We start from the raw sequence: 27125 nt of genomic DNA, 5'->3' as shown, positions 1-27125 counted from the left end.
TTATGCTGGCTTCTTCCCCCTTCCTTTGCAGTCCTGATGAAGGGCCTCAGCCCGAAACATTGGCAGTTTATTAATTTCCATAGATTCTGCCAGACCTGCTGAGTTCCTCCAGCATTTTGTGTGTGTAATCCTCTCTACTAGCCTTCTCATTCTATCCATAAATTTAATGGCATATCTGAACTTGATAATTAGGGATTTAAGAAAAGTTGGAAAATATGATTGAAAATGAATTGGGAAAGGAGTTTACAGAGAAGCCATGAACGGAAAATCACAAGTAAAATGACAATTCAGTAGAAACAAAGGAGACCAATTATTCTTAATATAATCCAATTTTTTCATCATTGCTAAATCATTTTATTTGGTTTTCCTACCTTTTGGATCATAATAGAAAATTGCCCAAGCATTTTAAATCCTCGGGCAAAATAGATGGTATTGCACCAGCCAATGATCAGAGCCAAAGAAATGGGAACTGCTTCTTCAACATTACCAAGGATTCTCATGATTACTGCCACAGCAATCAAAAGGGAGTAACAGACCCTAGAACAAAAGAAACACTCATCATTGCCTATAAAAGAAAACAAGTCATGCAGCTGTTTTATAGAAACATTTATTTTACTCAATATAATAGTTGTCATGCAACTTATGTTGAACTTTCAGGGTCATTAATACCTAAGCCTTGATTTTGCCAAAATAATACCTCACATTTTTAGAGGAGGTATGTCCTTAAGAGGCTGTGCGAATATCTGAGCTGTGTAAGCCTCCTCCAAATATTCTTCTAATTCATTGTCCTGTGGCTTTAGCATTAAGGTTTTCTATCACCATGATTTTCTATAAAGATTTTTGGTTAGTTGTAAGTTACTTTCTGTGTTGGAAAAGCCATGAAATATGTTTGACATGAAAATGAATGGCATGATCTATTTTGATTAAAAAATATCCTTGTATGACCTGTTCGGAATAAGGACTTAATGTTCTGAAGATCACTTTCACCCTTTAAGAAAAGCTGCTTTTGTGTCCTGGTGACTGCTGTCAAAACAGTTCAGTTCTTAAAAAGATCGTTTATTTTTCAATTTTGTTACAGTTAAGTCTTTGTTTTGTTTGATCATTCTGATTAGTACCACTTAGAACTTGCATTAAACCACCTTTCAATTTGGTCTCTAAGCTTTTGTCAAGTAAGAGTAATCTGGAATATAAACTGAATTATGAGCAAAAATTAGTCTGTGATCAAATAACATAAGGACAGACAGAGAGGTGAGAGAATTGCTAGTCTTGCTGAGGGTGGCATGTTTTAAAATTAACTACCTGCTCCATCCCTACAATTAAGTACAAACTTTGAATCTCAAGGTGAAAGATGGTAGTCAAAATACATCAAAAATGGATAGCATAAGTTGTATTTCCCCAAAGCCTGCATCACAGAATAGAAAACTTGGTGACAACAGTGTGACATTGTCTCCTGTGTTTTGTTGACTGAGTTGCCTCATGAAGCATGAGGACAGTTCTCACTCTGTGACTGGCAGTTGAGACAACCACCATGAAAAACTGTAACTTGTAACTGCAACTAATCATGCTCTGACCTATCTCTAGATTAGAATCCTGCTATGTACACTGGGCAGAGCCCAGATACTCATTATTTATGATGGTGACTGAGGCCTATCACCATGCCGAAAATGGAGATGGAAAAGCTTAACAGGGTTCATTGCAAAGATGATAACCAGTGATAAAGTGTTTGCTCAGTCCCACTGAAAACTGATTCTGCTCAAAGTTTAAGCTGAGCAAGAACAGCAGAGGCTGGATTAGAGGAGACGGATTCAGTCACTGGAGGGTAGATTGCTGAAGTCAGGCTTCCAGCAAGAATGGATTTAATTAAACCAACGGTAAAGGACTGCATTGTAAAAGTTTACACACACAAAAAAAAGAGTTCAACATCCTAGCATGTTATGAGGAACCAACGGTTATGCCATAAATGCCTAAAAATAGATACTGAGCTGAAGGAAATGTTAAAAAAGCATGATATGTATTTGCTGAGAGTTAATTACCTGTTTCTTTCTGCCTAGTTGTGGATTCATCCCCAAAAAACCATTGGAAATGCTAATACTCAGATCATTGCTGAATTGAAACCCATTTTAGCTCCTTAAGAGCCTACAAAAAGACAGAACTTCTCCAGAAATAACTTTGGCATGATTATGGTAAAGTATCATCAAGTTAATAGTGTGTGTGTGTGTGTGTGTGTGTGTGTGTGTGTTTGTGCGCATTTGTGTGTTTGTGCTTGTGTGAAGAAGGATGCACAGAATTATTCAATTCACTTCATAACATGCAGTGCAAATTAATTGTAGGTTGATGATTTTTGTCCTATGTGCAAAGTCAAATCTGAGGATATTGCAGACAAGAACTCTTAGCTCAAGTTGTCATTTTGTGTATTCAGTGCCAGGTGGTCCTGAAAGTCTATGGCTAATGTGCAGTGATATGAACTATAGCTTGGGGTGGAGAAGAAAAAGAAGTTGAGATGGGTGATAATGCCCATCTGATTATGGCATTGAAAAATCAGTTGTTCAGCTCTGAGGCACTGCAGGCAGAAAGGGATAACTAGAATGGTCACTGGAAAAGTGAGTTAATTTCATTACATGAGGGAGAGGTGGTTTCAGAGGCTGAACTGTCAGCCATGATGTTGTTATTGTAATCTCTCAATTTAAATAAAAGTATTTTGAGGCAGAGTGAGAAATTCTGGTTTATCATCAATAAAACAAGTTCCAGGGTTAAATTTGTGATGATGTCTGTGATGGTTCAATCCCTGCCTGTGTTAATTTGGGTTTTATTTGTGGAGATGCAAGTCCTACAATATGCAAAACATGCATCTAAAACTTGAATAACAACAGCAAAGCATGGGATAAATGTATACTGTAACTTATAATAGAGATGCCCAAATTATAATTGTGACATCGAGTGATAGCGTGATTGCTTTTTTACTTGTGATTTCTAAACTGCAACTTTAATCACTATCATTTAGAATTAGATTCCAATATACTGCTGCATAGGTGCATTTAACATATAATTTTGGACTTACAAGAGTAATGGAAATGGCCCTCCTATGGAAGTATTCCCTAAATAATTTCTTGGACCAATCCTGTACAAATAAGGGATCTGCAAAGAAAAGAAGTTTTGAGGAACATTTGTTTCTGAAGGAAAGAAGATTCAGCAAAAGCTATTCAAACCATCAATGGGCCCTTCAGAATACAATTATGCTACATTTCATCTATCGATTTAAAAAATCTAGAAATAACATGCATCTTTTTTAACCTTTTTTCTCTATAAGTAGAACAATATCAGCTCTACTAGTGGCATAGTGCATAGCAGGTAGAGCTGCTGTGTCAGATCACCAGAAATTCAGCTTCAGTGCCATGGACCAGTGCATGGAACTGCCCACTCCCTTTGTGACAGTTTCTTACCACATCCTGAGGATGTGCAGATTGGTAAGCTAATGACCCACTGTGAATGACTCTTAGTGCATAGGGAGTAGAACGTGGGGTGAGTTGATGGGAATACACACAGAACAAAATGTGATTTTGATGGTTGGCAAAGACTTGGAGGCTTAAGGTCTTGTTTCCATTATCTATGACTCTTTGGTTCTATTTATACCTAGAATAAGACTGGCACTATGAAAACCACATAAGAACCTGAATGTTGTAGACAGTGACTGACCCTTTACATATAGACGTAACGGAGGAACTCAGGTAGATTTCAGGGAGTAGGTCAAATGCTGAGTGTGAGGTAGAGTGGCAGCTGTGAAAAGGCCGGCTGGTGGCGCAATGGCATCAGTGCCGGACTCCGGAAGGCCCCCGAGTTCGAATCCAAGTTAGGCAAACCCCCGAGCATGCTTTCCATCCGTGCCGGGTTGAGCGTCGAGCTATCCACTTGGTCTCATAATAACAAAAAAGGGTCGAGTCAGGAACGTTCATATTGTGACCCGGTTAATCTGAAAGGAGACCAATCCTGACACCACGGGTCAGACAAGAACTGACTGTCTGGTGTGACACGCTAAAAAAAAAGCTGTGAAAAATCCAGTGAGGGTGTTTCAGAGTGCTGGACCTTCTTTCAGTTGGGGCAGTGGAGAAATAAGGTTGTGTTGTGAATAGTAACTGTTTTAGTGTTGGGGAGGTGTGTTGAGCATTGCTGCTAAGGACTGAATGAGGGATAGGGGAGTTGATGTCACAATCTAGCTTATGAACAGTGGTCACCGGAAGAGTGAGTTAACTTCATTACATGAGGGAGAGGTGGTGTCAGAGGCTGAACTGTCAGCCATTATGTTGTTATTGTAATCTCTCAATTTAAATAAAAGTATTTTGAGGCAGAGTGAGAAATTCTGGTTTATCATCAATAAAACAAGTTCTATGAACAGTGCCTTGTAAATGTATTTAGCCCCCACCTCTTTGTTCACATAAATAAATATTACAACCAAGGGTTTTGATCAATTTAACTGAGTTTTTTTATCTGTGAATCACATGATCCTGTTTTATAAAACAGTGAAGTCCAGAAAACCGGGAAAATTGTAAAGCATGAAAAACTAAAAATTCAAAACCTGAAGTGTCAGTAGTTCAGAAGTATTCATCCTCTTTGCTCAGTACTCAGTTGAACCACCTCTGGCAGCGACCGCAGCCAGTAATCTTTTTTGGACAAATCCCTATTAGCTTTGCACAATGTTATGGAGCAAGATTTGCCCATTCCTCCTTGCAAAACTGCTCAAGCTGTGCTAGGTTAATTGGGGAGCAGCAGTGGACAGTTATCTTGAGGTCTTGCCAGAGATGTTCGATCGGGTTAAGGTCTGGACTCTGAGTGGTCCAGTGAAGGACATCAATTTTCTTCATTTGAAGCCACTCCATGGCTGCTCTGGCAGTGTGCTCTGGGTGGTTGTTCTGCTGCAAAACAAACTCCCTCCCCAGTTTAAGCTTTCTGGCAGAGGCTAGCAGGTTTTAATCCAGGATCTCTCTGTACTTAACAGCATTCATCTTCTCATCAATCCTGACCTGATTTCCAATCGCTGCTGCTGAAAAGCATCCCCACTGCATGATGCTACCCCACCATTCTTTATAGTCAGAATGGTGTTATCTGGCTGAAGTGCAGTATTATACTTACGCCATAAGTACCACTTAATGTTGAGCCCTAAATGTTCTACAAGATCTTCTTGCACATCTCTACAATATCTCCTAAGTGAAACTTTGCAACATCTTTACGAGCAAGGCATGCTTTTTTTTTTTAGCTATGGTTTCTTCCTTACCACTATTTGATAAATACCTTTTTTGTGCAAGGCCTTAGAGATTATAGAGCCATGACTTTGACTCTAGCTGCAGCTCACTGATGTCTTCAGCTCACTCAGATTGACTGCTGGCCTCACAGTAAATCATAAACGTGTGAAAATCTGCAGATGCTGGAAATCCAGAAATCTGCAAGCCAGGCTACGTCTATGGAAATGAATAACAGTCATTGTTTCGGGCCAAGACCCTTCTTCAGGACTGGAAATGAAGAGTGAAGGCACCAGAATAAAATGGTGGGGGGAGGGGAAGGAGGATAGCTAGAAGATGATAATTGAAGCCAGCTGGGCTGGAAGGATAAAGGGCTGGAGAGGAAAGAAATCTGATAGGAGAGGAGAGTGGACCATTGGAGAGAGGGAAGGAGGAGGGGACCCAATAGGAGGTGATACGAAGGTGAGAAGAGGAATGATGCCAGAGTGGGGATTAGCAGAAGAGGGGAGGGGGGAGGGAAAATAGTTTCACCAGGAGAAATCAGTGTTCATGCCATCCAGTTGGAGGCTGCCCAGATGGAATATAAGGTGTTGCTCTTCCACCTTGAGAGTGGCCTTATCTTGGTACAAGAGGATGCCATAGACTGACGTCTGAATGGCGTTACATAGCCTCTCTTACAAGTGCCATTCTTCTTGGGTGACTTTTTATTGACCTTTTTCTGATGAACTATACTGAACTCTGAGATATGTTCACTGCCTTTGAGATGGGCTTGTCCTTCTCCATTATCATTTCCTTGATTTGTCTTGAATGCTCTTTTATTTTCATTTTGGCTTGGTCTGTTGAAAATCTATCATACTGTTGGACCTTACAGTGAGAGGGGTATCTATTCTTATGAGTTCATTGAAAACAGATGATCCTCTATTTCTCTACATCAACAAAATAGGTGAGTTGGTCAGAAAGTACAAACAGTAAATTTCACCTAAGGAATTTTAGCATAGTAATTTCAAAGGGTATGAATACTTCTTTCTGCCTCACAATTTTGGTTTTAATTTTTCAGTGAATTGTTTACAGGCCTTAGAATTTTTCTTTTAATTTGACGTGATGCACAATAGATTAGCTCAAAAGTCCTATTTCAATATACCTTAAATTTAGAAAATGAGACAGTAAAATGTGAAAATAGTTGTGGGGGATGAATACTTTTTCAAAGCACAGTAAATGTACACAGTCATTGTGTGCAACAAAGCAGTCCGACTGACTAACAGCGCTTGAAAGGTCTTGGGTTTCTGTCAAAGAACACTAGGATGCCTCATTGCCTTAAAATGAATATGACATGAAAACTCCTTGGAAAGTAATCAATCACTTGTATGAGGTGGAAGATCTTGTCAGATTTGTGCTGAATGAGCAGAATGTGAAACCTTTGGCTGTTAGCAGAACCAATAGGTCACAGAAGTGTGCATGTTAGCAATAATTATTAGTACTTTGGGGAATCTTGACTATTTATACAATTACCACCCCAGACTTGCTATCAGCATATGACTTTGAGGACATAAATAAAACAGCTTGTCCTACTGACAATGCATATGATGCCTGTGCCTAGCTGAATTAGTTATTGTTACTGGTGAGATCATCTGGATTATTTTCGTGACTTTTGAAGGCACCGAGATTGAGATATTTGTACTGGGAATTGGCAAGAAGCAATAAGCAGCAAACTCTTTATTGGATTCTTTGATCAATCACAGTCATGGCAAGTTTTGCTCATGGACTAACCAGGATTGAGAGTCTCTGGGGCTGTACAGAGGATAGGTGCCAAACAATTGTGTCTGTGTTTGTGTTATATCTATCACAGACATACTTGCTGTTGGGAATGGATAACTCAAATTATTACCGGGCCAATATTCTTGTTAATAACCCATTGTAAATTTTATTATAACAGCACATCTGAAGAGGAGAAATGATCAATAATTAATTCACTGCTGTGCCCCTGCATCCTATCGTTCTACTGCACTGCATGCCAGAACTCTGAGGTAGTTCCTAACTTATGACAGAGAGATTCTCTCATTAAATAAAATTCTTTTTAAACTAATTGAATCTTAGTCCTTGTGCAGATTCTGTCACTCTCAATTACTGATCGTTTGCTGCTCTGCATTATCTGTATGTTCTCTTCCCAAGAGATGATACAGCTGAGCAGTCAAAGAACGTTTCCCACCTGACTCGGCTTTCTGCAGACAACAAAGTTACTTTCAAATTTGGAGTAACAAAGGCCTGTGACATACCTCACTAATAAGTATTACCAATGCTCCAATGATGGTAATTAATTCACCAACAAGTCTCAGGTAGTCTTCTTTTGTTTGATAAGATTCCTGAAATAATTTTTAAAAGGATTACTGTTATTACAAAGGGAAGTGGTAATTGCATACTAAAGTAAAAACAGCTCTTGACTCTGTACAATGTTTAGTACTATACACATTGCTGAAATTAGATTTGCATCTGAAGTTCAAATGAAGAACAATGTAGTGTCAAAAAGCACATCTACTTGAACAGAAATCTGTTGTAAATTAATCATTTTAGCATTAAAAGCAACAATTTGAACCTTGTCTTTTCATGAGTTGATATAAATTTTAAATGTATTCATTGTTATGAATGCTCCAGGAAAATCTTGTAGATCTTTATATCATTCACTGAAATGTTACAGAACTAGTTATCCCATTACCCTTCTTGTTTCACTTTAAGGTTTTCCTGTTAGAAATGCTTAATTAAACTGGAGTACATTATTTTAGTGCAAAATACTTGTTTCCAAGTGATAAAGTTTGAAGATTCCTTTGAAAATAATGATTTTAAGGTTACTACAACCTTTGGTAAAAGGCTAACAAATGAGTAATGTCATCTGTCCTTTTATTCCAGAGATGATGCTCAACCCACAGAGTTTTTCTAGCAATTTGTTTTTTGCTTCAGATTCCAACATCTGTCGTCTCTTGTGTTTCCAGATATCAGGATAAGTCTAAACCACAAAATGTTTGCTCTTACCGCCAAAGTCTTCTGTGTTCTGATGGTGAGGTTGTCAGATAATCCCGGTGGGATTGGCTTCAGAGGCCGATAGAGGCTGGAGACTGTGAATATAATGATGTACATAATATAGGAGAACATCCATATGAGGAAATACTTATAGCCAAATGAATTCCATTTTTGATGTAATAGCTCTTTCACTGGCTTAGCATCAACAAGTTTGCGAACCTATGAAAATAAGGCTAATTAATGCCTGTTCATTTGTTTCTTTCTGTTTCACAACTTTAATCTCTTTTCCTACAGCTGAGATGAGGTGAATTTACACATTGTTATTTCCATAATTTCAACTTTAACAATGTCTTTACTGGTTCTTGGGCACAAAAAGCATTAAAAATGCAGTAAAGTAAAATGCTAGAAAAAATCCATTAGCAAATCTAAAAATATTTGTGAATCCCCTCATCTTGCTGCCACTTTTGTGATTTGCTAAATATAGAATTCAACTGATGACAAACTTTACTAAATCCATATGCTTGAACTATTTAAGAATATATTTTAAAGTGGAGGATATGATGCAATATGAAAAACTCACCCAAAGAAATGAATTGCATCACTAACCAATGCCACAAATTTCTGTCTGCTCAGGTCCCACACTTACTTCACTATTCCTGCTTGTTGTTATGATGTCCAGAACTGATTTTTGATCACCCCATGTATCAATGTTAGTGAGGTCATAAACACAGTAAGAAATTGTTCCCATTGTCCAGTATATTTTCTTTTGCTTTTGAACCAAATAGTTGAACATCTGCAGAAGGAAAAGGAATTAAACTATTACACTAAATCTGCACAAAAAATTTCCTTAAATGAAGAAATGTTCTGCAGGGGTTGGTGTTGGGACTGATTCTTTTCACGTTTTACTTATGTCAATGATTTGGATGACAGAATTGATGGCTTTGTGGCCAAGTTTGTGAAGATGTGAATGAAGATAAGTGGAGGAGCAGGTAGTGTTGAGGAAGGCAGGAGGCTGCAGGACTTAGACAGAATAGGAAAATGGTCAAAGAAGTGGCGGATGGGATAGAGTATAGGACAGTGTATGGTCAAGCATTTTAGTAGAAAGAATAAAGGTGTGGACTAGTTTCTGAAAGGGGAGAAAATTCAAAAATCAGAAGTGCAAAGGGACTTGAAAGTCTTTATGCAGGATTCCCTAAAGGTTAACTTGCAGGTTGAGGAGGCGGAAAGGAAGGCAAATGAAATGTTAACACTAATTTCAAGAGGACTAGGATATAAAAGCAAAGGTGTAATGCTGAGGCTTTATAAGGCATTGGACAGACCACACTTGGAGTATTGTGAGCAGTTTTGGGCCCATTGTCTAAGAAAAGATATGCTGGCATTGGAGAAGGTCCAGAGGAGGTTCACAAGAATCATTTGAGGAGCGTTTGATAGCTCTGGGCATTTGATGAACTCGCTAGAGTTTAGAAGATTGAAGGAGGATCTCAATGAAACTATTGGATATTGAAAGACCTATGTAGAGTGGATGTGGAAAAAAAATGTTTCCTACAGTGAGTGGGTTCAGACCCAGAAGGCACAGCCTCAGAACAGAAGGACATCCATTTTGAACAGAGATGAGGAGGAATTCCTTTAGTCAGAGAATGGTGAATATGTGGAATAAAATACCACGTATGGTCATGAAGGCCAACTGATTGGGTATATTTAAAGCAGAGATTAGGTTATTCATTGGGCATAGCACCAAAAATTATGGGGATAAAGCAGAATGGTGTTGAAAAGGATAATAAATCAGCCATTATGGAATGGCAAAGCAGACTTAAATGGCCTGATTATGCTCCTATATCTTATGTCTTATAGTCTAAGATTTAGACTACTGACACATTCTACCTTACTGAAACACTTCATTGTTCTTAAAATTTGTGTTAAGTGATCTTTATGTTCCTCGTGGTCTGAGTGAAAAGCTAACTATATACTAATGCAGAACTTCTGGTTCATATTAACCTGAAACCAACCATGTGGGAAGAAAATCAAGGAAAGATTAGGTGATAACATTTGAAGATATTGAGCGTGTAATATTTTGAATGTGAATGGTGCAGCAAAGGAAATGTGTTTTACCAATCTCTGTATGCAACTAAATCCAAAGTTCAAACTAAAAGAAGAATATTAGTAGGAAATATCGAGTAATGGTGGGAGAATGAGGGAGAGAGAAAGAAGAAAGAGAAAATGATGCAAAGCCAAAGGGTCAGAAAACTTCCCTGGAAGAAAATTAAACAATGTGGAATTGGAAAAAACAGGTTACCAAGCAAAAATGATAAATGCAAAATTATTACCACTTAGTTATGAAATGCTGATAGATTCACATTTGCCCAGATAGTTTGAGAACTACTGACTTCGATTATTTTGTTCAGTGTTATTTTCAAGGGAGGTAATTAGGTTACAAAAGCTTTACATTAAATGAAAGCTATATAGAAAAGCTGTTCTATTCCTATGATTATTCTATGGGTATTTATTTCTGTCTTTTGTTACAAATATTGTGCCACTGGGACCAAATCAACAACATCTCATGCAAGTGATCCAAATCAGGCCAGAAATTAGAAAATCTGAAAATGAATATGATAAAGATATCAATGAAGATGAAATATTACAGTTGCCATTTAATGATACTACATAAGAGACATTCAGCATAAATGGGGTGGGTGAAGTGTCTGTTTCTATGTTGTACAACTCTATGATTCTAATAATGCATTCTTTTCAATGCTTGGAAGTTGTCTACAAGGTTAGATAGAGATATATTTTGAAAGCAATGCATTAAACTAACTGATTTTCTGATTTGAAGTTACACCTTGTGTTGCATTTTCAATGGATATGCAGTGGCAAATTTTTTACACAGCAAGATCCAGTTGACTCTAAAAATTATTTGGTTAGGGAGAGACCGAGTTCCAGGCCTTCGGCGCAGCCACTCTGATGTTAGTGCACACCGTGCATTCTCCAAATTTCGGCCCTGGCGTAGTTGCAAATCGCATCCCAAAAGCTGCCCGGTCACACAAACGGGTGTTTTACTTCATAAAAGGACGGGAAAGAACCCCCAAAGTGGCTTTTAGACGGCGGGGAAGAGCTTAAATGGCAACCCAAGAGCCCTAGACCGCACTGGGCCTGCCTGTTAGCAGGGCTGGATTTTGGCGGGACTACGGGAGGAGGAAGAAAGGGGAGTCAGGGTGGAATAAATTCCTGAGCATTGAATGGCTTTACAGCAGGAACAGGTTTCTCATCCTATGGTGTGGGCCCCAAATACAATCAAAACTGCAGTGTAGATATTTATTTTGTAAAATGATTTTGACTTCCAGGATCCATTCCTGTGGTTCCCAAACTGCTAAGTATTTCTATTCAAGATGGGTCCCAGGGCAGAGTTTTTAAACAGTCATGTATTTCAAGGTTTACAGAGTAATCACTAAACTGTTGTGCGTCAAAAATCAATAACAGATCGTGCACATTGACATGGAATTGTAAGATTATTGAGATATGCGCATTGCAAAACCAAGCAAGAGAAAAATGCCTCAACTTTGCAATGAACTTGCTTCTAGTTTGTTTATTGGGGTAGAGCTGTAGGTCTTGCCATTGTTCATTTTAAAAGTTTAAGTTTTGGTAAAACAAATTGTGCTTTTATGTAAGGTGGTTGGGGAGAATGACATTTTTTTAAATCCAAATACTCATATTAACCTATAGTTGAAAATCAACTGGGTGGCGAGACTTTGTTAAAAATAAGGGCCTCTGAGTAAGCCTAAGTGAATTGGGGTTTAAAAATCAGGTTTAATACTTAATGATTTGGGTAGGTGAAGAATCTTAGAAGAGAATTTTGAGATTTTTATCATATGTAGTACCCTTCATCTAAATTTTGGAAATTAACTTCTGTCACATGCACAGTCAACTTCTGTGATAAACAAACTTTATAAGAGTGAAACAGAAAATAATTAGAAAAATATTAGGAGAGGAGCAATAAGTGAGATGGGGGAGTCCACTGCTAATAGAAAAAATGTTTTTGGACCTACCAAGAATGTGATTTACTTTAAATGGGGAGTTAAGAGATTACAACAGTCCTTCATCTTTAAATACTGTTTGAACAAGAGTAAGATCACCAGACACGTATGGAAAGGTACTACTAATAAACTGAATAGTTTAAAAATTGTAATGGAAAGCATATAAAGTTTTTTAATAGACAATACTGAAAGCTTTTGGAAGTAACTATTTCAAGTTTTGCTAAGCACAGGAATTGTAATTCAATAAACTTATTGTCAATAATAAAAAAAATATTTGGGTAGGTACTTGGTCAGGAAATGCATTGAAGCTTCTAGACCTAGTGTGAGCAAACACGATTAATGTAGAAAGGCATCACAGTTGGCATCGATGAAGTGAGCCAAAAGAATCTAATTCTGCACTGTATGGTTTTATGATCTAAGTCATTGAGAGATAAATATTGGCGAGAATGAACTTTATCACTCCTCAAAATACTTGTATTTTGCATTGATCTGAAAGGGAAAACTTGGCCTTTGTACTTAGCCATTACTGCATTGATCCAAGGTATTTTTGTGCTCAAGTACTTGGAAGGGGATGCAGCCAAGAGTATCTGACTCAGAGAAGGGAACGTTACCAATTGCACCAAGGTCAACAAGATCTGTGATCCTCAAATATTTTTCCAATTAGTGTTTGATATACAGGTCAGTCTACTTTTTTTGGAAATGATGTAGATTACCTACCACAAAGTCCCCCTCAGCTGCTGCAAGCTTCAGCGGTGTGTAGCCATCATTATTCACAATGTTCTCAACAAATTGATAATGCTTCTCAGATACGAGAGAGGTGATGAGATCATACATGGAATATGCCTGCTCTTTTTCTGGTTGTAGGACTAATACATGAAGCACTGTGTTACCTGTACAAAAGAATTCTCAGTTTTAACCATAACCAAAGATTAATGTAGAAAGGCATCACAAGCATCATAACCTCAAGCACCCAGATAAATCGTGTAAATTAATATTGATATGGTTTCTAATGATCTAAAGCCTCCAGTATTACTTCAGTAAGTACAAGTTGCTGGACGTTTTAATAATAACCTGAAGAAAGTGCGCATATGTGTATAGATTTACCATGAGGTCAATGGAAGAGGGTGAGTTAATTGGTATTTTACAAATACAATGAAACAGCTATGTTATTGAATTTTTTATGTTTGTATGTTTGCATTCAGAAAAGTGATGTAGGGATTGTGATGGTTTTCATCAAGTGTTTATGGTAAAGGTTCCAGTTCCAAAAGGTTATGTCACAAAGAGCTCTTACTTAAACCAAGAGAAAGCTGGGGCATATTTCTTGACATTTCCTATCTCCTTTGTGGGAAATTGTAATCAATGTGCACTCAACCATTCCTACAGAACTGCACTATGTATTATGAGGGTACTCTGGAAATCTGAGGTCAGATTAGGGAAGGCAAGTGGAGATAAAATGAAGTACACACAAGCATGTAGGATGTTATTGATGCCTTATTCCTCAATTTCTTGCTCAAGCAAATCAATTGTCATAGTTTTAATGAATGGCATCCTAGTCTTAATGTATATTAAGTTACAGATGATTAGAGTAACATTATGCTGTGGTTCATTGTGTTTCTATTCTGATTTATTTGTTCCACCTTACAAAAGAATTTTTCTAATGTCATGACACTATACATTTGAAACCTTTTAAAAATGTTAATTTTTCTCAATACAAATGGCAGCCATGTTGCTACATCACAGCTCCAGAGACTTAAGTTTGATCCTGATCTTGGTTATTGGCTGTGTGGAGTTTGCAAGTTCTCTTAGTGACTCTGCATGTTTCATAGATCATAGAACAGTACAGCACTGAACAGACCTTTTGGCTCACAATATTGTGACTGGCAGAGTGCAACATGCAGCCACCACTCTGTGTGACAAACCTACTTTTGACATCCCCCTATACTCTCCCGCAATAGACCTAAAGTTATGCTCTCTTGTATTCGCCATTTCCGCACTAGGGAAAAAAAAACACTGGCTTTCCACTCCATCTTATCATCTTATACCCTTTTATCAAGTCACCTCTCATCCTCCTTCTTTCCAAACAGAAAAGCTCCAGCTTGATCAGCCTACCCTCATTAGACACGCATCCTGGTTTCATTTCAGTTCACTGCTTTCCTTCCGCATCTCAAAGATGACTGTAAATTGCCTCTCACATAGTTGGGTGACAGAAGAAATAGGGTAGGGGAGATGCAGTGGTGGGGGGGTTCATGGGGATATAAAATTAAAAAATGGGACTGGTTAGTTGGCATGGACACAATGGACTGAAAAGCCCGTTTCCAAGGTGTTTATGACAAAATACAACCAGTGCAGATACTAAAGGCTTTTTTATGTAAATTAGACATAATTTGGTGGTTGTATGAAAAAACTACTGGGATATTGATGAAATACTCGCCTAAAGAGTCCTGGGCTTCCAGTGGAGCACAATGTTTAATAAGAGTTCGGACAATTTCTTCATTGCCAATGCATGCAGCAAATGACAGCAAGTACTCACCTACACGTAAAAATATGATGGAAAAGTGACTGAACATTTAGTGTGAAAATGAATCATAAACTAATCTTAACCAAATAAAACAATTGCTTCAAACAGAATGTATACACAAATAAATCCTTCTGAAAGAGTTTCCATAATTCCTGCAGAAATTTCAGTATTATTGAAATAAATAAATAAAGGATTATTCCATATCATCTTTGATTATTAAGTACCTTTACATCTGTAACAGTGCTTCTTTATCCCTTAAAACCTCTCAGGCCAGTCTGCAAGAATACCACTGATCAGTAGTATCACAATAAAGCTAATTCCATCTTTAATCTCGGAGTTAGACATAGAAACAGATTCCACAAATATTAAGAGACTAAATTTCTATGTGGAATTTCCCTATTACCTGTCTTACCATGGTTATGGTCTGCATGATTGGTTTTGTCTTTATTTTTTCTCTTTCTCTGTGGGCACTGGGAGTTGGTCTTATATTTTTTAATTAGGCTCTTTCAGGTTCCTTGCTTTATGACTGTCTGTAAGCAAACAAGTCTCAAGGTTGTATAATTTATACATACTTTGATAATAAATGCATTTTGAATCTTTGAATCTTACCTTTGGTGAGAAAGCAGCAGTTGGGAGATGCCAATATTCACTAATTACCTCTCATGTACTTTTCATGTAACTTACGACCTTGTGAGCTGTGGTTGCTGTTATAATACAGTAGAATGCTGCCATGGTTGGTTGGATAAATTATGTTTTAGATAGGCTTCTGAGAGGAAGATTGGCCTGGGCATTGGGAGCATCTGCAATGTACTTCAAAAGGAAGTAGTGGTATACTTTGCCAGTCAGTTGTCAGTAAAGTCTTTAAAGAGTCAAGTGTAATATCACCAAAAGTTAGCAATTGTAACAAAGCAATATTCCTTTGGTTCTACACTGCAGTGTTCATCTTGAATTTTTGCATGTAGGAAGGATTCATGAATGCATAAGCTTTTAACTGAAAGCTAAAGATGCTTGAGTGTAAGCAATAGAGCCATCACAGTCAACATAACACTACATTAACACCACTGGCACTGTTCCTCTAAAGATATTACTGGTTATCAAAGGGAAGAACCTTTGTGAGAACGGACCTTCATCGTGAATGCCATATACCTTCTGATTCTACAGCCTCTTGTATTTCTAGCACAATTCATCTGTCCATTCTGTGCACCATAGTTTCTGAGAAGACATTGGATTGCATAGAAGCAGAGAGTTTAAAAGAAGCAAATGGGGGAAGTCAGCACATTTTGTGTGCCATAGTTTCCAAGCAAGCTTTTCTCGGTGGCGCAGTCACAGTCAAATCAGTGGAGGAGTCCTCACACAGGTCTGGGACCCCAGGATTTTGTGTGTTTTTTTCAACGGCACAGTTGTGAATCATTAGCAAGGAGAAATAAAAAGACAAGTGGAGTGGCCATTTTCGGGGTGGTTATTGTGTGAGTGGACCAGGGCTAGAGTGTGGAGGCTTTGGCTCATCAGGTTTCAGTGAGAACAGGTTTGGGAGAGCTAAGTATCTGGTGAGTTTCTTCTTCTTCGTCTTCATTCTTCCTTCTTCACCTGTTAGCGCATAATTAGAGCAATGAGAATGGCTCCAGGGGATGTGTTCTGTTTTTTTGTGTGAGATGTGGGGAGTCCGGGGGGGGGGGGGGACCTCCAGCCTCCCAGATAACCACACCTGCATCAGGTGCACCGAGCTGCAGCTCCTCAGAGAACGTGTTAATGCACTGGAGCTGCAGATCAATGACCCTTGGCCCGTACAGGAAACTGAGGAGGCAATAGAGAGAAGCTGGAGGGAGGTAGTCACCCCTAAGCTGCAGGAGACATGTAAATGTTTGAATCTTTGGAGAGGGAAGTGAAATGGGCAGCCAATACAGACTACCCCTGCGGTCGTTCTCCTCAATAATAAGTATACCATTTTGGATACTGTTGAGGAGTTGAATTACTTGGGGAGGGGGGGTTCAGTGGAAACTGAAGCAACCAGATCTCTGACACCAAGTCTGGTGGTGTGGCTCAGAAGGGAAGGGGCGAGAAGAGGACTGCGGTAGTGATAAGGGATTCCGTGGTTAGAGGAGTAGGCATGAGATTTTGTGGACGTGATAGAGACATCCAAATGGTATGTTGCCTCCCAGGTGCCAGGTACAGGGATGTCCCAGATCAGGTCCATGACATTCTAAATGGGGAGGGCGAGCAGCCTGAGTCAGCACCAATGACATACAGTAGGTAGAAAAAGTGAGAAGGTCCTGAAGAGAGAGTTTAGGGAGCTAGGTAGAAAGCTGAAAAGCAGCACCTCCAGGGTAGTAGTCTCTGGATTTCTGCCTGTGCCACACACCAGAGAGGGTAATAATAGAATGATTTGGCAGATCAATGCATGACTGAAAAACTGGTGCAGGGAGCAGTGATTCAGATATCTCGATCATTGGGATCTCTTCTGGGGAAGATATGACCTGTACAAAAAAGACGTGTTACACCTGAACCTGAGGAGGACCAACAACCTTGCAGGCTAGTTTGCTAGAGCTGTTGGGGTGGGGGGTTTAAACTAATTTGGCAGGGGGATGGGAACTGGAGTGATAGGATAGAGGAGAGGGCTCTTGGTTTACAAGCTGAGTCAGTGTGTAGTGAGATTGTCAAGAAGGACAGGCAGATGATAGGGCAAAATTGCAGTCAGTGGGTTGAAATGTAGAGTAACAGGGGGGACAAAATTGAAAACGATGATAGATACAGGACTGAAGGTGTTATACTTGAATGCATGCAGTAGAGCTTGGCAGGTATGACATTGTGGACATCGCAGAGTTATGGCTGAAAGAAGATCATAGTTGGGATTATAGTTATCCAAAGATACACATTGTATCAAAAGGACAGGCAGGAAGGCAGAAGGGTAAGCATGGCTCTGTGGATAAAAAAATGAAATCAAATCTTTAGAAAGAGGTGACATAGGATTGGAAAATATAGAATCCTTGTGGGCAGAGTTAAGACACTGCAAAGGTAAAATGACCCAATGGGAGTTATATACAGGCCTCTGAACGGTAGCCAGGATGTGGAAGTGCTTCTTTTTACATTATATGTCAAAGATTTGGATGATGGAATTGATGGCTTTGTGGGCAAGTCTGCAGATGATACAAAGATAAGTGAAGGGGCAAGTAGCGTTGAGGAAGCAGGGAGACTGTAGAAGGATTGAGACAGGTTAGGAGAATGTGGAAGGAAATGGCAGATGGAACATAGTGTAGGGAAGTGTATCGCCATGCATTTTGGTAGAAGGAATAAAACATAGGCTGTTTTCTAACTGGGGAGAAAATTCAAGAAACTGGGGTATAAGGGGACTTGGGAGTCCTTGTGTAGTCCTTGTGTCCCAAAGGCTCATTACAGCTTGACTGAGTGGTGAGGAAAGCATTCATTGTGAGAAGACTAGAATATAAAAGCAAGGATGTAATGCTGAGGGCTTAAAAGGCAATGGTGAAGCCTCACTTGGAGAATTGTGAGCTGTTTTAAGCCCCTTGTTTAAGAAAGGATTGCTGATACTGGAGAGGGTTCACAAGAACAATCCCCAGACTGAAAGGTTTTTTGTATTTTTTAAATTCATTTTCGGGATGTGAGCATCGCCAGCTAAGCCAGCAGTTATTGCCCATCCCTAGTTGCCCTTGAGAAGGTGGTGATGAGCTGCCTTCTTGAACCGCTACAGTCTCTGAGGTATAGATACACCCACAGTGCTGTTAGGAAGGGAATTCCATGATTCTGACCCAGCGACAATGTAGGAATGGTGGTATGTTTCCAAGACAGGATGGTGAGTGACTTGGAGGAGAATTTCTAAGTGGCGGTGTTCCCAGGTATCTGCTGTTCTCGTCCTTCTAGATGATAGTGGTCGTGGGTCTGGAAGGTGCTGCCTTGGGATCTTTGGTGTGTTGTTGCAGTGCATCTTGTAGATAGTACACACTGCTGCAATGTCCATTGATGGTGGAGGGATTGGATGCTTGTGGAAGGGGTACCAATCAAGTGGGCTGCCTTGTACTGGATGGTGTCAAGTGTCTTGATCTATGATGGAGCTGCACTCATCCAAGCCAGTGGCGAGTATTCCATTACACTCCTGACTTGAGCCTTGTAGATGGTGGACAGGATATGGGGAGTCAGGAGGTGAGTTACATGCTGCAGGTTTCCTAGCCTTTGACCTGTTCTGATAGCCATGGTGTTTATTTGGCTAGATCAGTTCAGTTTCTTGTCAATGGTAACCCCCAGGATGTTGATAGTAGGGGATTCAGTGACGGTGATGCCACTGAATTTCAAGGAACGATGGTTAGGGACTCTCTCGTTGGAGATGGTCACTTGCGAGGCTCGAATGTCACTTGCCACTTGTCAGCCCAAGCCTGAATATTGTCCAGGTCCTGCTGCATTTGGGTATGAACTGCTTCACTATCTGAGGAGTCACAAATGGTGCGAACATCCCCCTCTGATCTTATGATGGAAGGAAAGTTATTGATGAAGCAGCTGAAGGTGGTTGGTCCCAGGACACTTCCCTGAGTATCTCCTGCAGTGATGTCCTGAGGATGAGATGATTAACCTCCAACGACCCCAACCATCTTCCTTTGTGTTAGGTATGATTCCAACCAGCAGAGGGTTTCCCCTAATTCCCATTGATTCCATTTTAGCTAGGGCACCTTGATTCCATACTCGGTCAAATGCTGCCTTGATGTCGAGGGCTATCACTCCTCACCTCTGGTATTTGTCTCTTTGGTCCATGTTTAGACCAAGGAAGTGATGAGGTCAGGGGCTGAGTGGCCTTGACGGAACCCAAACTGAGTGTCCGTAAGCAGGTAATTGCCGAGTAGGTACTGCATGATAGCACTGTTGGTGATCCCTTCCATTACTTGGCTGATGTTTGAGAGTAGGCTTAAAAGGCAGTAATTGGCTGGGTTGGTCTTGTCCAGTTTCTTGTTTAAAGGACATACCTGGGCAATTTTCCACTTTACTGGGTAGATGCCGGTGTTGGAGATGTATTGGAACTGCTTGGCTAGTGATGCGGCAAGTTCTTCAGGACTGTTGGCAGGATTTTGTCTGGGTCCATAGCTTTTGCAGTATCCAGTGCTTTCAGCTGTTTCTTGATATCACGTGGACTGAATCGGATTGGCTACATACTGGCATCTGGGATGCTGGGGACTTCTGGAGAGAGCAAACTGGATCATCTACTCGGCACTCCTGGCTGAAGTTTGTTGTAAATGCCTCAGCCTTATCTTTTGCACAGGTGTGCTGGGCTCCTCTGTCATTGAGGATGGGGATATTTGTGGAGCCTCCTCTTCCAGTGAGTTCTTTGATTGTCCACCACTATTCACGGCTGGATGTGGCAGGGCTGCAGAGCTTAGATATGATTCATTTGTTACAGAACCGCTTAGCTCCGTCTATTTCTTGCGGCTTATGGTGTTTATCATGCAGGTAGTCCTGTATTGTGATGTCTCATATTGAGATATGCCTGGTGTTCTTGGCATGCCCTCCTGCACTCTTCATTGAACCAGGGTTGATCGCTTGGCCTGGTGGTAATGTTAGAGTGGGGGGTATGCCGGGCCATGAGGTTACAGATTGTAGTTGATTACAATTCTGCTGCTGATGGCCCACAGTGCCTCATAGATGCCCAGTCTTAGGTTGCTAGATCTGTTCGAAGTCTATCCCATTTAGCACGCTGGTAGTGCCACACAATGTGATGGAGGGTTTCTTCAATGTGGAGATGGGATTTAGACTCCCAAATATGGTACGGTGGTCACTTCTACCAATGCTGTCATGGATAGATGCTTCTGTGGCAGGTATGTTGGTGAGAATGAGGTCAAGGGTGTTTTTCCCTCTCATTGGTTCCCTCACTACCTGCTGTAGTCCCAGTCCAGAGGCCATGTCCAGTAGGACCTGACCAGCTTGGTCTGTGGTGGTACTACTGAGCCACTCTTGGTGATGGATATTGAAGTGTACATTCTGTGTCCTTGTCACCCTCAGTGCCTCCTTCCTCCAAGTGCTGCTCAACATGGAGAAGTACTAATTCATCAGCTGAGGGAGAGCAGTACATGGTAATCAGCAGGAGGCTTCCTTGCCTATGTTTAATCTGGTGCCATGGGACTTCATGGACTCCAGAGTCGATGTTGAGGGTTGCCAGGGCAACTCTCTCTATACTGTATACAACTGTGCCACCACCTCTGATAGGTTTGTCCTGCCAGTGAGACAGTACATACCCAGGAATGGTGATGGTGGAGTCCGGAATGTTAACTGTAGCATATGATTCTGTCAATACAACTAGGTCAGGCTGTTGCTTGACTAGTCTGTGAGACAGCTCTCCCAACTTTGGCACAAGTTCTCAGATGGCATTAAGGAGAACTTTGCAAGGTCGACAGTGCGGGTTTTGCAGTTGTCATTTCCAGTGCCTAGGTTGATGCCGGGTTGGTCCATCCAGGTTCTTTTCCTATTATTTTCTTTTTAGTGGAACGAGTGATGGCTCTAGGCCTTTACTCACTGGAGTTGAGAAGAATGAGGGGAGAATCTCATTGAAATGATGAAAGGCCTAGGTAGAGTGGATGTGGACAGAATGTTTTCTATCATAGGGCAGTCAAGGACCAGAGGGCAAAGCCTCAGAATAGAGGGAAGTCCATTTAGAATGGAGATGATGGGGAATTTCTTTAGCTAAAGGGTGGTGAATCTGTGGAATCCATTGCCAGAAGCGGCTGTGGAGGCCAGGTCATTGGGTGCATTTATGGTGGTGGCTGATAGGTTCTTGATTAGTCAGGATGTGGAAGGTTAAGGAAAGAAGTCAGGAGAATGGAGTTGAGAGGGAAATGGATTAGCCATGATGAAATGACAGAGCAGAGTCAATGGGCCAACTGGCCTAATTCTGCTCCTTTTTCTTATGGTCTTATGGACTATGTTGCTTCAGGCCACCTTTTCCAAACTTGGTTATGCAGCCAAAATTTTTTTTTCTATCAATTAACTGTCCAGTAGAGTTTTATTAATGTATAAAAACAAGTGCACTACCTCCCAAAGAATAGCACAAAATCTTGAGAAGATGAATAGTCTAATATTCTGCAAAACCCTCATAATGGATCTATTAGTCATATTCATTGGTTAATCCACCTACTCACTGCCTCATTCTCTGATTATTAATTGATATCAGAGTAGATTGTTCTGATGAAGGCTCCTTGATCTGAATCTCTAATCTGCATTTTGCACAATACACGCTGCCTCACTTCCAGTGTGATTCGAGCATTTTCTGGTTATGTTTTGGACTTACAGCAGATCTTTGATCCAATTAAATTTTTCAACTAGTAATTGTGATATCACTAATGGATCAATGTAGCCCTTAAAATTAGCAGGATCATTCAACAAAATTACACCAGAGGTCCAGAGTGTTTAGTGCCTATTGGAGATCATGACAAAAATATCCACCTTCACTCACAAAAATTAGGTCCTACCGTAGTAACACTGACATTCCTCTCCTGGGACAAAGCAGGAACCAGTAGCACGTGCATTCATCACATCAGCTCCTCGTTTCAACAGTTCCTTAACCATTTCCATATCTTGTTTCAGAACAGCTATGTGCATCGGCGTTTCACCTGCAGATTGAGAAACTACAGATATTTGATTCATGTAAACAATGCAAGAAATGACCATGAGACTGCTGCTCAGTTTAATTCAGTTTCTTGGTACTTTTTGACTTTACTAGGTTTATTGAATCTTCCCCATATCTGATAATGATATTGTTTGCCTTGAAGGGAAAGTTCTTCATTCCAACAGAAAATAAACTGTTGGCTGACCGAGAGTGAAAATAAAAACACTTAAAAGAATGTTCTGGCTTTTTTTTTAACTGAACTTTTATGTGTCATGAGGACAGAAGGTGGTTGGAAAGAGTTCAGAAGGCTCAGCAATTCACTAACATCCAGACACTGGTTCTTTCAGCACTTTAAAAGCCATCTGCGGTTTGTGTCCCAAGGCCCACCCAACTGTGGGTCAGGAACATGGGCCATCTCATCAGGGGTGGAGAGGGAATCATTGCCTGCTGGAAGGATGACCTCCATTAAGCCTACGATACTAGAATGGAAGTACAGTAAGTCAACCTCCTTCCAGAGAGACTGCTTCAGAAGCAGAGGCTATGAGGCTCAACTTAAGTTTAAAGAACCACATCTCAACTTCCACCTAGGCATGTTGAAGCCTTCAAGACTCAGTATCCAATTTAACAATATCATTTAACTTACATTCTCTGTTTCTCCTCCCATACATGCTTCCTGACCTGATGAGTGTTTCTAGTATTTCTGTTACACATTGCAATTATATAGTTTGTTACCTGTTCTTTACAGGTTCAGGGTTATATCAATAAGGTACTTTTGAAGTGTGGTCAATGAATATGTTAAAATGATCATTAAATATATCATTGTGTTTGCTTACATAAATACTGCACATATAAACTAAGATCTGAATTTCTAAATCTGAGAAACAATCTTGGAATAAAATCAATTATATTTGTGTAGAGGCCTTAATGAAGTCAAAGCTACCTGAACCATGAGAATTATTACCTCTATACATGTCAGACGTCATTGGCTCATTGATTAATGATGGCACCATATCCAGAATGAACTCTGCAATTTCCTTATTGCCATTTAACAATGCAGTATGTAGTATTGTTTCTTCTAAGTTCCCTTTAAATAACATTTTTAAAATTTCAATTTAAGCATTAGTGCACAACTCAGCACAAAATCTGTTACAATATTATTTGGAAATGTGAACATGTCAGTAGTTTAAGAAAATATATTATGATCTAACCAGCCATAAAAGGAATATGACTTAATATTTTTGTGACATAGACACTGGGATAGAGATCAATATTCATAATCTGGTAGATCATTAATGTCCAACATTACAAAGTTTATTTATTATCATGGATTAGAATTTCTTTCCTATATTCCTTACACTTCTTGAAACCTTGATTGTAACATGAATGGAATGATATGAAAAGGAAGACTGCTTTCTATCGTCATTCCATCGCAAAATATATTAGGCTCATGGGTGTATATTTGTCACATTTGTAACTACAGAAATCAACAGGTTAAAATGTATAGCTTACTTTCACCAACAGTATCTTGCATTGTGCAGTGCCTGCTCACTACTGCTCTGGTATCCCACTTCAGATTTTAGGCTTGAGTGGGACAAAATCTCACATGCAGCCAATTGACCATGGCTCACCGAAGAGTAAAGTTCAGAGAATCAGGATTAATTGGGTGATCTTACCAAAAAGTAGTATAAGATGAACTATCGGAAATCTTCCACTCTGCAATATTACTCTATGATCCTACAAAATGCTTCCAGCCAAGACTTTCAGCATTAGTGTGAATAATATTGCAGTTTATACTTTCTGGTCAGTGGGGATGTTTCTGTCACCTTGGAGCACTGAAGAAATTGAACCTTTTGTGTACCTTCTCCTGGAAACCTTCAATTAGACTTTGTTGTCAGTTCTTTATCAACAGCATTCTTCAACCAATGACCTCTTACCCAGAAAGTGAAGTGCAACTACAAGAATTGAGACCACAGGAGACTGTTGATGTTTACTTTTAAAGCAACAAAGAATCTGCTGGAGGAACTCAATGAGTTGAGCAGCATCTGTGGGGGGGAAAGGAACTGTCACGATTTCAGGTTGAAACCCTGCATTCGGATAGAGAGTGGAGAGGAGAGATAACCAGTATAAAGTGAGGGGGTTTGGTGAGAGGAATGGATTGCTCGACCTGCTGAGTTCCTCCAGCAGGTAATTTGTTGCTGTTGGACCATGGAAATGTCATCTCCTAATTTCCCTTCAGTCATTTAAAATGACAAAATGTTATCGAGTAAGGATATGGAAATGGAAATTGGAGCAGATTAAAGAAAACTAGTGACTTCAGGGTACAAATTCAATTATTTCTGATCATTGATTGAGAATGCTCCCACAGAGTTCAAGTCTTCAGTGAAATCAAGAGTACTTAATAGCACAATACCACTGATTTCGCAGTCTATCACTCAGGGGCATGCTCAGAACTTAAATGTGAGCAGTAGGTGCTTTGGGGGATGTTGGACAGAATGCAGCAAACAAGTAGGAATCTGCAGATGCTGGAAAAGGTATTACCCCATGTAGAGACGGGCTGTTACAATTTCTTAGGATTTGTAAAAGCAATTGCCTAATGCATTCATCAGCAAACATTTCTATATTTGATCATTTAATGAAGGGAAGGATATGTATGAAACATTCTGGCTGAGGGCATTGCTTCAAGCAACTGCTGTAGCATTTTTCTGGAGCTGTGTAATTAACTTCCAGCAACTACCATCAACTTCATTTATGCAAGTGATGTTTTCTACTATTGGAATGTCTTTTGCAATTAATTGTCCATCCTTTCAACTATAATTTATTAATTTAATAGTAATATGCAGTTTCCATGCAATATTTAATTGAAGTTTTTTGCTCATGTAGCTGGATTTTCCACATCAATTGATGTACATCATTTACAATAAGCTCCTCATAGTTGAAGTCAAACAACAACAAATTGTTTCCAAAGAAAGTTTTTTAAGAGAGAATATTGAAGTATAAACTTTCAGTTTTCAATTTCTATTAGGTGATGTCCTTGACATTCAAAGGAAAGCAGTTAAGGAGAAGATTATGGAAGAATTAACCTGAATTGCATTCTAGATGTTGCTAACTAGCAGCTATAAATTGCTCCTATTAAGTAAATTCTGTTTCTGTGCTTCATTTATACAGTGTCAATTTATAAATATTAATAGACGTTTAAAAGTGAGGAGATGAAAAGTAAAATGCAGAAAATAATGGAAGACTTTAAATGAACACAAAAGGGACTGCAGATTCTGGAACCTGGAACAGAAAACAGACAACCGGAAGAACTCAATGTGTCAAATAGTATCTATAGAGGCTGAAGATGGAAGTTAAGGTTTTACGTCAAGGCACTGCAACTTATTCAGATATGATGCACCTACCTCGAATTGCAGGATCAAAATCTTTACTCGTCAATAAGGACTTCATACTGACAGTGTCATTTATGTGAGCTGCTTTAAAAAACTCACTTCCATGTCTGTAGAAGAAAATTATCCAGTAATTCAAATCATGAATCATTAGAATTCTGCCAAATCTTTTTTGAAATGTATTTAAAATTAAATTATTTCCTGTAGATCCAAACAATTATTCTCCCATTTAAGTAAATGACTTACTCTGAGGATCAATTCCAAGCATTTGATGCTGGAAGATTAACCAAAAATAGAAATAAAATTCAATTAACTAGAGTGAGGATTGAAAAGACTGTCACAGTATTTTAAACTGTTCAAATTTAACTAAAACAAAAATAAAATTCTGTTACCTTACCTATAAAAGGCATGAATAAGATGAATGGTCACCTTATCTATGGGTGGGGAAGTCTAAGACGAGAGAGCTAGGTTTAACGTGAGAGAGGTGTGTTAAGAGAGATCTGAGGGGCAACATTTTCCCACAAAGTGGGTTGAGTATAAGAAATAAGCTGCCAGAGGAAATGATAGACATGGGTACAATTACAATGGCTAAAAGATATTAAGACAGGGGGAATAAAATAGTAAAGGATTAGAGGGATATGGCCCAAATACAGGGAAATGGGATTAGCTCAGGTAGACAACTTGGTTGTCATTGATGAGTCAGGCCTAGGGGCCTGTTTCTATGTTATGTAAGTCTATGACTACATTTAAATTTTAAGTGATTGGCCCTGGATATTGTTTTATTTTTGTTTTTAACGTTTTGCTTTTGAAATGGTTACCTTGCTGTATCATTCATGTTCACTGTGATATACATATGGATATTTTTTGAATACTTTGAGCACCTTCGGCTCTGCTTGATTCCTTTAAAAAAGAAAAGGCATCTTATAAGTATTGCTTTAAGAATGATAGCATAATACAAGTTTATTCTTCATATGCGCTCTATGTATCAGACCAAAATTATTGGTAATAATTGCTGGAAAATCCAGATTCGCTCCTCTTAGTCCACGAGCCAGGACCCCAAATTTGGGCCACTGGTACCATCTGGGGGGAATAATTATTATAGCAATTTTTGGCAAGGTATACACCCCCAGTGCTAGAAAATATGTGATAGCATTGTGGTAGCTTTCAGTGTGCAGATGGCTGCCTACTTCTCCATGATGCCCATGCCACAAGAGAGGGATACCAATCTGTAGTGATCTGCTCAGAAGACACAGATGTCTTTATCATGTCTTTAGCATTTTGTGACAAGATTAAGGCCCCATTGTTCCAGAATCGTGGCACTAGAACCTGCACAAGGCTTGTAGACATCAGGAAGGT

The 27125-nt window shown here is 39.5% G+C and overlaps 1 protein-coding gene across 1 annotated transcript in view; it reads right to left on the bottom strand.

Moving 5' to 3' along the window:
- The window catches only part of LOC140197024 (transient receptor potential cation channel subfamily V member 6-like), a 34563-nt gene extending 7959 nt beyond the window's left edge, over window positions 1-26604 (bottom strand). The window contains exons 1-11 of the mRNA XM_072256959.1: window positions 26588-26604; window positions 25785-25879; window positions 23348-23470; window positions 22250-22390; window positions 14703-14801; window positions 12989-13161; window positions 8890-9036; window positions 8256-8462; window positions 7505-7591; window positions 3059-3135; window positions 372-537 (exon numbers count right to left, since the gene is read on the bottom strand). Of these exons, the coding sequence (XP_072113060.1) occupies window positions 372-537; window positions 3059-3135; window positions 7505-7591; window positions 8256-8462; window positions 8890-9036; window positions 12989-13161; window positions 14703-14801; window positions 22250-22390; window positions 23348-23470; window positions 25785-25879; window positions 26588-26604 (1332 nt within the window). The remainder of the gene's footprint in view (window positions 1-371; window positions 538-3058; window positions 3136-7504; window positions 7592-8255; window positions 8463-8889; window positions 9037-12988; window positions 13162-14702; window positions 14802-22249; window positions 22391-23347; window positions 23471-25784; window positions 25880-26587) is intronic.
- Window positions 26605-27125: the final 521 nt, after the last annotated feature.

Source organism: Mobula birostris, chromosome 4, assembly GCF_030028105.1.
Source record: "Mobula birostris isolate sMobBir1 chromosome 4, sMobBir1.hap1, whole genome shotgun sequence".
Taxonomy (NCBI): Eukaryota; Metazoa; Chordata; class Chondrichthyes; order Myliobatiformes; family Myliobatidae; genus Mobula; species Mobula birostris.
The sequence above is the reverse complement of the archived record's forward strand: the minus strand, read 5'-3'. Positions and strand labels throughout refer to the sequence as shown.